The 14890-nt window shown below is 39.2% G+C and overlaps 1 protein-coding gene across 2 annotated transcripts in view; it reads left to right on the forward strand.

The window, feature by feature from the left end:
- Window positions 1-14890, forward strand: part of rab3gap1 (RAB3 GTPase activating protein subunit 1) — a 55099-nt gene that overhangs the window by 8853 nt on the left and 31356 nt on the right. For both annotated transcript variants that reach the window (XM_040134817.1, XM_040134818.1), the window contains exons 8-12: window positions 2702-2867; window positions 7466-7565; window positions 8741-8822; window positions 9120-9188; window positions 10794-10867. In XM_040134817.1, coding sequence (XP_039990751.1) covers window positions 2702-2867; window positions 7466-7565; window positions 8741-8822; window positions 9120-9188; window positions 10794-10867 — 491 coding nt within the window. The remainder of the gene's footprint in view (window positions 1-2701; window positions 2868-7465; window positions 7566-8740; window positions 8823-9119; window positions 9189-10793; window positions 10868-14890) is intronic.

The following is a 14890-nucleotide window of genomic DNA, read 5'->3' on the forward strand; positions in this document are numbered from 1 at the left end:
CGGCCGATTTCAAATTAACTAATTTCTGGCCACACATCTGTCTGACTTGCATGCACTCCACAGTGCTAACTGAGTAGGAACTAGAGGCTTCGCTGTGTGCAGCCACCTAGCTAGCCACTACTGATAGCATGCATGTGAGGCATTTTGGAAAAATGGTTGACATGTTTGTTGAGGAGCAAATCATGAAAAGTTGCACTGACCTCTGTCAGAAAGTTACACAGCCTGCAGTGCTGCAGTGCAGATGATGCCTTCAAATAGTTGACCATTATCAAAGTTGTCATGACATCTGAGTACATTTCACCCACACTAGCACATAGGACTGAATCTCTGTTCTTCTTGCTGGTTTATTTTTATTTCTCTGTCATGTCCTTTTTCTTTCCTTCTAGCAAGGCCTCCATCACATCACTCAAATACTCTTTCATTACTTTCAGTGTCAGAAAAGTACCTCTTGTGTTTGCCTTAGACCCATGATACTTTTAGTGAAGCTTCCATTGCACGCTGTTGTTGTGTCATTGACTCGACAAATATTCTGCTGGAGATTATGATGACTTTAACTGGTTTAGTTCTTTAGTTCTTACCTATTGGTTCTGAGGATAGTTTTGTTCACAATGAATTTTTGGTGTCATAGAGGCATTTTACATTACCACTCTTCATTATGGCCACTGTTTCTTTGCAAATCAAGCACATCTTGTGCTTCCTTCGGGCAAAATGAGTGTGTATTTCTCAGTCAACTCTTCTTAAACTCATGGTTTTCACTGTCAATGTTTCTTTTTTTTTGTATTGGCGAGTTTTGAACATGCCATTTTACTTTTTGAACTGGAGCTCCTAACCTTGCTATCTGTGGAGACTCGTGGGCAGCTGAATGATGACAGGTGAGGTGACGTGATAGCAATGTCTTACTCATAAGAAGTTATGATCATAAATTTGTTCCCAATACAGATTAAACTATATTTCGGTCAGGATCTGGGCCGGAGTCCACCTATTGAGTCTGTCTGTGTTACGTGAATTAGCATTTAATGGCTTTAGTGATTTATATGACAAAGTGGTTAATTTTTTTTAATGCAAACATGGGAAATGATTGTGTTATTGCCTATTTGTGTCTAGCTTTCTCTTGTGATAGGGAGGAAAACAAGGGAATATTTGGCACTAATCCTTGGCCTGCTGCTTGATCAGGGCAAAAGGTGTGGGCTACGTTAGGGTACATCAGAAATCTGAATGAGTAGTTCTACCCAGCCAATGTACTTAGATGTAGAGTAGAGAAGAGATGACACTGCCTGCTCAATGTCATGGTGAGAGCAGGTGGAGTCAGAGGGGGTAACTTGTTGGCTTTGAAGAAATTAAAGGTGAAGCTCAACCTGATAGTTACTGTATTCAGATAGGCTGGATCAGTGTCAAACTGAGCAGTACTTTAGATGTAGCTTAACAGAGGATGTCAGCAAAGAGACATTGCAGGAGCCAACAGTGGGGGACGACACTAAAACAGTTATTACTTATTGACTGCACTGTGCATGTACTTACATTTCACCCTGGCTATTTCCATGGTTTCAAGCCACAGTTATAGGTATTGTGTGTGTTTGTGCATGTCTACCCATGGAGGACCTCACCTGACAAACAGATGCACAGGATATTAGATTAGATATTAGATTTCACAATTTCACAACCACACATACAGTGCTGGTATAGACATTTGCAACCAGACAACAATAAATGACAAATAGGTGTTGAAACATTTTAGTCCTTAAATTTGGAATAAAGACAGTCAGACTTTGTATTCCAAACTGTAGTATGCAAGCAAAACAGTACTCATTTAATTGTATTGATAAGCTAACTCATACCACAAATGTAGATATTCCAAACAGCCATACAGCTTAATATTTAAATGATTGTTGAATGGCTATACTGTGTAGTATTATGGCTGTTATGACTTGCTGACTATTGTGAATAATTTAGAAAGCCTAAAATAAAGGTTCCCTTTGACCACAATTAAAGCTATGGAACAGTTTTAGGTTTGTTTTTTTTTTTGTTTGTTTATTTGTTTGACGTACATGCACAAGGATGTGATGCTGAAATATATATTCCAGCCACGGTAAAATTACGCACACAATGTTTCTTGGTGGGTAACAGTGAATGTAAACAGAAACCTAGTTTGTTTACAAGAAAACTCCATATGACAACTAACAGTAACATAACTAACGCTAACACTAGCGTAGATAATTACATATATTTGAATTTTGTAAATCAGCTCTTAATCAAGGCATCATTATAGCAGAGAAGATTTAAAACTAACCTCTTACCAACATAATAGCTACAATAACTAGCTGTGCCCTTGGGTTGGATAAGCAGGCTAGACAAACTCATGCACACAACAAAAGTACAACATGATTGGTGGAGTCTGGTAAGTTTCCACCCTGACTGGTCTGGTCTTTTGGCATATTGGCAAAGACATATTGTGTCTTGAAACAAAGGCTGAAAAACGTGATCCTCTTCTACCAAGACAGGTTAATATCAGTGTGTCTAATTTGAAGACTTGAAATGTGATTTTATTTATTTTTTTCAAAGTCCATAGTGATCGTCCAGAGTGATCATGCTAAACACCTGGTTGAGAGAACCTGCAGCTGAACACGAGCAGTATCCAAGAGATATAGAAAAATGCTGAAGTTTTTATAGTAATGCTTTTTCCTCTTTATCTATCTGCATTCAGCCAGGTGCCCATGTTTGTTCAGATCCAGCAGAAGTGGAGACGGATGTATGCTGGAGAATGCCAGGGACTAGGTGTGCGCACTGACTTTGAGATGGTCCACCTCCGCAAGGTGCCACGTCAGTACAACCATTTGGCTGGCCTACTTGACATCTTCAAGTCTAAGATAGTAAGTGCTACGGAGCAATATACATTAGAAAAAAATTATTTGATTGAAAAAATCTGATATATCACCTAGCTCTAGCTTGGTCAAATGCTCAGTTAGCCTTTCTGTCTATGTTTGTGATCCCTACTCCAGGGATTATGTATGAACAGACAAGGATTTCCTCTTTTCAAGTACATGTTATATGATTTTTGGATACTTTCACACCTAACTTGTTAGGTGCGATTGAGATGTTTCGTCCACTTTGTTTAGGCTAGTATGAAACTGTAAGAGGATGATATTGACACTTGCTCATGCAGGTGCTAACCAACAGTGGTGAAATCGCTTGTAAAGGAGGGTCTTGGTTCGCACCACAAACTGACCATACCAGAATTTGCTTGTACCACTTGACAAAATTCAGCTAATATCCTAATTAGGGAAAATGTATGTAGTCGGCACAAGAGTTGTTCTGGATGAGGCAGAGCAGAGACCAGGAGTAGAGTGTGAAGTCCATCACCTAGAACTTCAATATCCAGAGGATATCCCATCATGTGTGGTAAGTTGTGTATATGCCAAGAAAGCAGCCAAGAACAGGAGGGTACTGGGGGGAAGAGAGAGTGAAAATGCAGGTCCTGAAACATCTGTTGATCTGACAAATACAGTCTTTTCTGAGTTGGAGGAAGCAGAAGTAACTTTACAAATTCAAAGGTAGGGATGGAGTTAGATAGCATTCTATCAAATCTGAATCCAGACCTGATTCCACTTATATAATCTTTTTAAGAGGTTTGTTTGGTGGGAAATCAAGACATCTGTAAAAATGTGCTGTTTTTATTTCCCTCACAACAGTAACAAAACAAATTTTAGCTGTTTTGTATAACAAAAGATATAACTTTATATTAAAGAATCTAGCTTCTTCTAATCACGTTAATAATAAAATTGGTCATTTTAATTGTAATTTAGGAACCAATTACCAGACAAGCATGACACTGACATGAATAGAAACTATAGAAACTAATAAACTATCAAACACAAACCATAAACGTTCTGCTGTGCTGAAGGGTTGAAGGGCTCTTACCACATTTTATCACTGCCCTGTGACATTCAGTAACCCTGTCCTCACTCATTTTTCCATTTGCTGCAAGGGAAAGCGGCATTTCCTCCTCATTCGGGGGCTGTCCCGATGCTGCTGCAGAAGTTATAGTAGCTGAAGTAAAAGTGAAATAAGTGAAAACGATATTAATTCTACTTTGTCATTCAGGGAATATCAGTTAAATAAATTGACGGTTTGCATGCACAATGCACTTAATGTTACACTTAACGTAACACTTAATGTTGTGAAAGTGAACTTGTTGTAGCACCACTGAATGGATGGAATACAGTGTAACGACCCCGGGTATTTTGCCAACTTGGAATTAGATCCAAAATGGAACAAGCTATCAGAGCCCATCCCTACTCAAAGGGACCTACTGCTGTCTGATGTTCTTTTGAATAAGACTCCAGTAAATGAAGGTAGTGTTGCATAAGTATAAAGTTGATCTTCGAACAGATTTTAACAATGCCGTTTAGGCTGTTTCTTTTTTTTACTGTTATTAACTGTTTTTCTATGAAGACAGCAAATAAAAGAGAAGCACATAAGACTCGCAATAAAACCTAATATAACAGAGGATGAAAGGACTGACAGAAAAGGAATCTAGTTTGAATAGAAGCAGAATTCTCTGCGGCCCCCCCTTCACAATATTGTCTATGTTCCCATCAAATTTAAGATAATTAAAAACAGTACCCAAATATTTGTATATTTGTATGGCTTAACCACTTCCACACTCTCTATTACATCTAAAATAAATAATACATTCCTTGGTTTTGGATATATCCAGGTCCAAGAAATTGCTACTACAACAAGAAGAAAAATCAGTGAGAGTGTTGCTGTGGTCTGATTGTGAACCTCGGAGAAGGGATGTAAATGTAGTGTCGTCAGAAAATTTGACCAGATTCCGTCGTAAGTGCTCCTGCATCCATCAGTGTACAATGTGTGCCTTTCCAAATCATGTCCAATCAATTGAATTTACCACAGGTGGTCTCAAATAAAGGTGTAGAAACATATCAGAGATAATCAAGAGCAATGGGAGGCACATGAGCTACATTTCCAGTGTCATAGCAAAGGTTCTGAATACTTATATCAATTCAGTTTTTGTTTTTTGTTTTTTCAGTTTTTCCTTTTTAATAAATTTGCAAAAAATACTTAAATTCTGTTTTTGATACATCTTCTGATGCACAATTCATTAGTGTTGTATATTGGAGTCATTTGATGTTTCTGTGTCTGAGGCTGCAGTTGAAGACCTTCCTGAGACTCACTGGTTTCTCTGTGATAGACGGGCTCTGGTCAATTCTCTGATGGTTGGTTGCCTTACTCCAGTCTTGCTCGGGGGCCCTGGCACTCTGTTTCTGCTGACTTGACCAGCATGTCCAGTGCAAGTGCTGTAATAGTCCAGGATTAGGTCTTTCACCTTCTGGAGTACATGGTGCCTCTCCAGTGCAACCCCCAACCAGCTTGTGGGGTATTGAGCCATAGGTTTTGCTAAGATCTAGTCACAGTACAGCGAGGTAATTACCCCTTCAGCGTATCTCCATGACTGGGCGATCTTTTCGCTCCTCCAGATCACCTTCAGGGCCCTCGAAAGCCAATGGAGTAGCTTTGTGAAGTTCTTATAGACCTTGTAGGGCACTCCACTTGGGCCAGGGGCCGAGCCAGATCTCGTCCTCCTCGACTTCAATCATGCAGCGCTTCCACAGATTGGAGTCTGCTGTTGGGTCTGGTGGTGTTATCAGCGCATTACATGAACCCAGTGGTTGGTCTCTCCTGGTGTTTCTGTAGATGCGCTTGAGGAGATTGTTGATGGTGCCTCTGGAGCAGTTCAGGTGTCTGGTCCTTCTCTGGCTAAGGAGCTGCTTAGTCAATTTGAAGGGGTGGGCCAGGAATGCCGCTCTCTCCTACTCTGTCTGTGGCTTGCCACTCTCTGCAGGGTCAGGGTCAGCTCCTTCCTGAGGATTGTCCGAAGGTCTGCTAGGCTGGCCTTCTAGGCTTTTCCTGCCGTCTTGTACTGCCTCTTGAACAACTTTAGCTCTTCATTGAGCTGCTGGATTTTAACTTCTCGTGGTTTGGAACATATACTGATGGTGCAGGCAATGCTGTCACTGTCCCAAATCACTCAGCTGCGATGTTCACTGTGTCACCCTTTGCAGTCCCCTTTAAAATCCGATCTACATCTTCAACTGCTGCCACTCAGCTTACTTCGTGGATTGGGGCCATCTGATCCTTAGTTGGTTCAGTGGAGCAGAGGCAGCTGATTTGGATGGCACATGGTGGTTCTGGGTGCTCTGTGCATTGCAGGCTGCTGATGGGGCTTGCAGAAAAAAATTGATTTCAACACTTTACCATAAGGCTGCAAGATAACAAATTGTGAAAAAAGTGAAGTGGTGTGAATAATATCTGAATACAATGTACATTATAAAGACTAAGTTCAATAGGAAACAGCCCTTAACAAAACCCTCTGCTCTATGTCACTCAGGAAGTCCAGAATCCATAATACAAGCTGGTAAAGCAGATTAAAATCACAGAGCTAAATTCTACAAACAAAAACCTGAAATGGGCAAGTGTTTTATATAGGTTATTAAGTATAGAACATTTTGCATCCTCCACACCTATCCCTGTCTGATAAGCAATTTGCATTGGATTAAGGTGTCCATCAAAGGTTGACATACGTGATTAATTACTTGACAATAATTTTCTCAAACGTTTTCATATTAGGATTAATGTTCTTTGGGACAGGTATCACGGTAGAGGATTTCCAGTAAGCAGGGATTTGGTTAAAATCAAGGGGCATCTGGATGATATGGTGGAGGACACCGCCAAGGTGGTCAGCACAGTATCGTAAAGAGCACCCATAAGTATGATCTTTACCAAGGGCCTTTCTCATGTTTACATGTTTTAGTGCTTCTCAGTGGAAGAAGCACTGAGTGTCTTCCAGTCTTTACTCTATATTCAACCATTAACAAAGAGGCTTTAGCCTTGGTGTTGGCTGTGAAGCATTTTGGGGTTAGGTCGCCAATGATGACAAGATAGTGATTTATTCAGATCATAATCCATTACCTTTCCTGGCCAAGTTGTAGCGGGCCAATGTTTGAGTGTTCAGATGGAGCCTGGTCTTTCAGCTGTATAACATTGATCAAGCACATTTCAGGCAAGAACAATGTTGTGAGTAATTCCCTGTCTAGGGGCGTAGAAACATCCAGGTTAAGTCGGTCAATGTGGGCAACAAGTGTCAAGTGGTCTTGGACACAGTCTCTGGATGTCTTCAAGTGCACTTGCTATTTGGAGCATAGTTTATTTTAGATGTATGTGCCTAAGAGTAAAAGAAAAAAACAGAATAAATTGTGATTGTCAGTCTGACTGAGTCTGTTTGTCCTGTTTAGTTTAGTTCCTGGAACAGTGTGTTCAAAAATAGTGTATAGTGTAATGTGTTTTATTAAACAAAACCATCTTTTGCGAAGCACAAATAGTACAAAGAGCTTAATGCAGAGAGCATGTTAACCTCTGTTCTTTTGTCTGTTTTTTTTTTTCTGTTAAGGGTTGTACACTGTCGCCTCTACCTCCAATCAACGTTGCTATCCGTTTTACCTACATTCTACAGGACTGGCAGCAGTATTCATGGCCACAGCAGCCTCCAGGTATGCACATACAGAACAGAGGATAATGTGGTTACATATTATTAAATAATCTCATTGATCACATACTGTTGATTTCACAACAAGGCTGTCACGGTATCAAAGTACAATGCAAGTTTAAAAATAAGATATTTTAGCTAAAAAAATAATAGTAACAGTAATATTGTAAGATCATTAGGATATTGAAATAATCATTAAGTAATGTTGATGTATTAACTGCTTAATATTTTTTTCCAAATCTAGAATATTCAGATATTAGTTTCCGAATACCGATGTTGGTTTGTTAAAGAACTTTAGAGAGTGTATACCTACATGTCACAGGCATGGAAGCTTTGTTTTTCATTAAACAAGCTTACGATTGATTTGATTTTTGAAAGTCTCCCATGTGCCTTTTCGGCAAACTGTGACTGAGGAGATATACAGGTTTTTTCGACAGCCAAAAAGCTGCGACTTCTGAAGCAGTTGTTACATTGGTGTCCAAAATGACTCCCTCGTTCAGTCACACACAAAGAACACTCAGTGTTTTACTCCAGAGTAGTATTTTTGAATTTTCAGATACTTATGAACAGGACTGTGCTGGTATATTGGTTCCATATACAATGGTTAAAACTGAAAAGAGCCTTAGACACTGTCACAAAGCCATCGAATTTGATTGAAGTGTAGACTTTCAGCTTTAATTCAAGGGGTTTAACAAAAATAATACATTAACCGTTAAGGAATTACAGCCATTTTTATACAGTTAGGTATGTAAGTATTTGGACAGTTACACGATTTCCGTAATTTTGCCTCTGTACCCCACCATGATGGATTTGATATGAAACCATCAAGTTGAGATTGAAGTGTGAATCAAGGGAGTTAACAGAAATATCGCATTAACCATTTAGGAATCACAGCCATTTGTATACATAGTCTCTCCATTTTCAGTGCCTCAAAAGTAATTGGACAAACCACCATAATTAGAAATATAAGGATTATTTTTAATACTTGGATGAAAATAAATCCTTTGCAGTTAATGACTGCCTGAAATCTGGAAACCATGGACATCACCAAATGCTGAGTTTCCTCCCTTGAGATGCTTTTGCGAGGGCTTTATGGTTTTATTTTATTTTATTTTTTTTTTTAAATTTAATTATTACTGTTAATTGCTTTTTTTTTGCTTTTTTCCTCCCATTTGGCAGACTTTGACACACTTCTTGGAGGTGAGGTGGGAGGGGTGGAGTTTGGGAAGCTTCCTTTTGGAGCCTGTGAGGAGCCAATCAGGTAAATTTGTTTCAGTTCTCCACGGTGTGTGCAGTTGATGTGAGAACTGTATCATATATAAGAATAAATATTTGATGTATTATGTCCTCCTGATTTCAATGAGATCCTAGCTGGTTTTTGGCATGTGGGTGGGGATATCGTTTTGTTTGTTCATGATAGTTTCCCTTTTGGTGTGTTTACATAAAATTAATATAAACAAATCACCCAGAAAAAATATATGAATACACTGTTACACAGTAAATCTTTTAATCTCTGTGCAAAACAAAACTATTTATTGATTGTTTTTGGCTGTTGTAGTGAACTTCATCTTGCAACCACTTGGCCTCACCTCACAGAGGGCATAGTTGTGGATAATGAAGTCTACAGGTAAGAGTGTCCTGGATTCTCTGTCTAAACCGTCTTAAACTCCCACTGCAACAACATGCTGCTTTCATGAGGTTCATTCCAAGATTTCCTATTGGTTACTAGAAAATATTTTTTGAAACTAGACCCTGTTTAAACTATAAATCTGCACCTGAAAATAAATGAAAAATAAGAGGGGGAAAAAAAAGGTTTTTTCACGTAAAATGTTTGCTCTATTTATTTGCAGTGCTGTGGCTATTAGGCCTTTCCAAACTAAGGAAAATGTTGATTGATTCATTATCAGTTTCAGTCTGTGTAATAAATTAACACTACGGCAGCCACAGTATACAGTGACCATATTGCCTGTAGGTCTAACGTGATGTTTTCTCAAAACTTCATATTAGGAGCATGGAAATTATTTGAACAAACATTCAACCAAAATTGGTCCAACTGAAATTAAGTTTATTAAATTACATGCTTAACTGCTACAACATACAGACATGCTTTGTAAACCACCGGCAGGTGTTCTCTTTTTGGGAGAAAAAAAAACAAATAATACCCAAACCGGAGAATTTTGGTTTCATGACAGCACCCCCTGTCTGTGCTACTAGTCATAATGCCATTGTTTTCTTGTTTACGAAGTGATAGGATTAGCGTTATGCAAAGAATTTCTCAGTCTACATTTGAAATTGTAAGGACTTACTACAAAGACACATGGGTTAATTTTACCTCTGTGCACGACCACAGTAGATTTGAAACGAAGCCATCAAGATGTAATTAAAGTGTAGACTTTCAGCTTTAATTCAAAGGGTTTGACACAAATATCGCATTAACCTTTTAGGAATTACAACGATTTGTATACATAATAACTCATTTTCAGAGGCTTGCCATGAAACTGGTCCATGAAACTCATTATCAGTCAATTGTCCAATCACATTTTAGCCTCTGAAAATGAGGGACTATTTAAAAAAAAAAAAAATGGCTGTAATTCCTAAACGGTTAATGCGATATTTTTGTTAAACCCCTTAAATTAAAGCTGAAAGTCTACACTAAAATCACATCTTGATGGCTTTGTTTCAAATACACTGTGGTGCTGTAAAAGTAAAAATTACAAAAATTGTGTAACTGTCCACATACTTTCTTACCTAACTGTATAAATGCACATAAAAGGGTCCAAAAGTCTGAAACCACGTACAGATGTCAGCACTTATAGATGTCAGCATCAGTCAATTTAGTAGCTACATGTTGTGGTATTGTTACTAACCAGCGCAAACAAAGGCCATCTGTTCTTGGCTTGTAAGATACAGTTACCAGCACAAGTTTGTTTACTTTACTCCTCACTCCCCCTGCAAGCTCAAACAAGTACATGGCTCCGTCCACTCAAGGGTCCAATCCATCTTTTTTTTGTTTCTTTTATTTGTTTTTTGTTTCAACAGTTTAAAAAAATTAACAATAAACAAAACAATGAAAATCGCTTTGACATGATTTTTAACTAAAAAAAATGAATGACGTTTGTGATTTGAGTTGGACTATTTTGTTTTAGGGGGTTTATTAATCTTCACAGAAATGTTAACCCACAACAGGCTGGGTCATTTAATCAAATGTGCTCTTTTTTGTGTGACCCGGCAGTGACCTTGACCCTCTCCAAGCACCTCACTGGTCAGTCCGACTTAGGACAGCTGAAAACCCTCAGTGTTTACTGGGTAAGATGAATCCCTTCGTGTTCACTAGGCATTTCTAAACACAATTTCTACACCTATGAAAAGTGAACAAATAAGACAATAAAATGATATTATTTCACCTGTTTCCAATACAAATGATCCTGTTTAAAGGATTCTCTTATAGCAACTGTTCCTTTATTGAAGCAGGTGCAGTGATATGCATAACCCTGCCTTGCTTCAAGTTACTGAAAGTACACTGGGAATAATTGGAACAATCTCAACCCAATAACAGTTTTTTTCATAATCATCAACATTCCCTGAGAACAAGATTCACTGTTTGTCACTTAAAAAGTGAAATCGTGAGAGTAAAAGACAGGAGAATTTTTTTTTTAAATGAGTGGAGAAACATAGTGAATCCAGATGGTTCCAAACAGTTGCAGTGCATGGTACAATTAAGCAAATGACATCCAATCATGCTCTGTGGCATGTCTAAAATGCTGAACAGATTCTGATTTTGTATCAAGATGGCAAGAGAAAAGATCTAAGTGACTTTGAAAGAGAGTTAATTGTAGGGGCACAGATGGCAGGAGCTTCAGTCACAAAGACTGCTCTACTGGCTCGTTTTTTAATGGGAACAGTGACTAAAGTGACATCTCCGTTTAGATATATGGTAAGACATCAGTAAATAGGAATGGAAATTGTGGTCGACAGTGCTCATTTGATGACCATGATGCTTGTGCATTACTACCATAAAAACAGAAGAGCAGCTCTTCCTCAGGTGACTTAGAATATGAATGCAGGACATGATCAGTCTGTGTCAGCAAGAACAGTCCTACCACAATTACATAGAGAGGGATATAATAATAGGGGTTGCAGTGCATAAACCCCTCATTACAAAGATGAACGCAGATTTGAGAGTTCAGTGATGCAAAAATCAACGGCACTGTTCTACAGAGATGTGGGAAAAAAGTGATCCTACACCATATTCTCGACAAGTGGGCGAGTGTATATGTGGCGTACATCAAGAGAACGGTACAGGCCTGAATGCTTGACCAATACAGTGACGGGATCCGGTGGCTATGTAGCTGTGGGGGGCATTTTCCTGGTATGGTTTGGGTCCACTTGTCCCCTTAGAGGGAAGGGTCACTGCAAATTAGTACAAAGTTGTTCTGTGTGATCATCTTTATCCTATAATGAAACGTTTGACATGACATGAACCGCTGTCCTGGTGGGAATGGTTTCTTCCAAGATGAGAATGTGACCATCCATAGAGCAGGGGGACCGCTGAATGGTTTGATGAGTATGAAAATTATGTGAATCATATGCTATGGCCTTCACAGTCACCAGATCTCAATCCATTTAAACAACTATGGGTGGACGTGTTAGACAACGCTCTCCACCACCATCATCGAGACACCAAATGAGGAAGTATCTTTTGGAAGAATGGTGTTCCATCCCTCCAGTAGAGTTCCAGAAACTTGTAGAATCAATGCCAAGGCGCACTGAAGCTGTTTTGGCGGCTAATGGTGGCCGAACACCTTACTAAGATACTTTTCAATTAAGTGATTTGTCCTATGACAGAATTTAAAATGTTATGTTTCATCTGTCCGCAGGACATTCGTCTAGTAGCATTGTGCCTTAACAGTGATTACTTTTCTCCATTTATAAAGGTTGAATGACTGGTTATAAGATTGAAGAAATTACACTGCATTTCATTACATTTACTCATTTGGCAGCCTGTATGATTGATTGATTGAGTTCAAATAGATGGTTGCAAACCCAGAAGTCACTCTCTAGGCAGGCATTAGTGACTTGAATTTGATTCGGGTGGCCATGGGTAGCCAGCGGAAGTCAATGAGCAGTGGACTGACGTGTGCCCTTTTAGGCTTGATCGAAAACCCGTTGCTTCACCGCATTCTAGACTAACTGTAAGGGTTTCACTGTGCATGAAGGGAGGCCTCCTAAAAAGGCATTGCAGTAGTTGAGGTGAAGGATAACCATGGCCTGTAGAGTTGGGTGGCATACTGAGTAAGGTAAGGCCTGACTTTTCTTGCGTTGTGTAGTGCAGAGCAGCACGACCAGGAGCCAGATGCAACATGGTCGACACATGTGATACTAATTGAACGCAATAGTATGCTTGAAATATCACTGCAATCCACTTATTTATCACCACTTCTAATGGGTACCAATCCTTTTTTGTCCAGACCAGTTCAGAAGATCTTTGTAGAATAAGCAAGAATTCAGCTCTTTCACAGCTTCTTTGTTTTATTCTGTAGCAAACCAAACATGCAGGTATGTGTGACCCAAATGCTTTTACTTTCAGCATTTTTCAGGAAAAACAGAGCGTTGTGTCAATAGGATGTAAGGGTACCAACACTTTAAGCCATGTCTGTACGTACGACAACCCTGTCTTTTACTAAGTAACGTACATGGATTTCCTGAACCTCCTTAGCCAACATTATTTAAAGATTAGGTTCACAATATTTCAAATCTGTCTTAAAACAATAGTCAGTTACCCACATTAACACTGATACAGGTTTTTCTTGCTGTAATAATTCCTATTCATAGTGGTCATTAAGAGATCCCTTCCAAATGTTCTTTAAGTTTAAGTGATGGAGAAAAAATACACAGCTAAATTACATAAAACAAGTGTACGTCTTCCACAAACACAGCCATTTTAGTATAAAATTCCTTATGTTTTTCCCTGGGCAGCAGAAGAGTAGTGGAGAGTAGTGGAAGTTACCATCTAACTCAGACTGCAGAGGCCTCATATGAACTTTACATAGAAAGCTGATTAGGAAGGCATTTCATATGGCCGGTATAGACAGGAGGAATTATTACAGCAAGCAAAACCTGTTTCATTGTTCATATTGGCACCTGGCTTTTGTTTTGGGACAGACTTGAACAAATGTGAACCTATTCCTTAAAGGGTAGGGATCTTTCCTGTGGTTCTCCACCAGGGACTGCTTATTTAAAAAGATCTCCTCAGCCCCATTAAGGCTAGCTACTAATGCCTTTCAGTCACTTGTGTCTTTTTCAAAGCAACATTAGCAAGCTGCAAAATAGACCCTCAGGTTTTTATGGTAACTGTGAATGTAAAAAAGATTGGTAAACGCAATTAAGGTAATAAGCGAACAATCGGACTGGCGACACTGGAGTAATGATCTTTGCGTTAAATTAAAAAGTTGTGGGAACTGATTGACGGGTTCTGTTCCCAGGTCTAAGGATACCTACGATGACAGGAAGCCATTTTGTGCACCTGTTAATAATAAGACACTTGTAAGGACTGGGTGTAAGGGCCAAAGAATTAAATCTGATCAGGCCATGAAACTTATAAATGATCAATAGTCCACTTACTTTTGAGCCTCTGAAAATGGGGTACTATGTATAAAAATGGCTGTAATTCCTAAACGGTTAGTGCAAAATTTTTGATAAACCCCTTGAATTAAGGCTGAAACTCTACACTTCAGTAACATCTTGATGGCTTCATTTCAGGTCCATTTTAGTGGTGTACAGAGGCAAAATTATGAATATTCTGTCACTGTCCAAATAAATATGGACCTAACTGTATGTGAGCACAGACAGTAGGAGAGAAGCAAATAGTTAAAGGGCAGTCCAGCCATATACTAGGTTTTGACCTAGTCTTGTTGTAAATGCAGGCATCACAGGAATTAGGCCACCGTCTAGTGTAACTTCCTGTTTCCTCCTCAAATCCAGGTATGATTCTCCAAATTGTCACCAAAGTTCATAAAACTTCCTTCTGTGGGTTTATGGAACATAATCGTATGCGGCTGTGGCTCAGGAGGTAGAGCGGGTTGTCCACTAACCGGAAGGTTGGTGGTTCGATCCCTGGCTCCTCCAGTCCGCATGTCAGAGCACCCCAAAATTGCCCCTGATAGCTGTGCCAACAGTATGCGTGATTGTGTGTGTGATTGTGTGTGAATGGGATGTATGAATGTGTGTGCGAATGGGTGAATGTGACATGTATTGTAGAGTGCTTTGAGTGGTCGATAAGACTAGAAAAGTTCAATATAAGTGCAGTCCATTTACCCAGCATTGCTTTCC

Source organism: Xiphias gladius, chromosome 9, assembly GCF_016859285.1.
Source record: "Xiphias gladius isolate SHS-SW01 ecotype Sanya breed wild chromosome 9, ASM1685928v1, whole genome shotgun sequence".
Lineage (NCBI taxonomy): Eukaryota > Metazoa > Chordata > Actinopteri > Istiophoriformes > Xiphiidae > Xiphias > Xiphias gladius.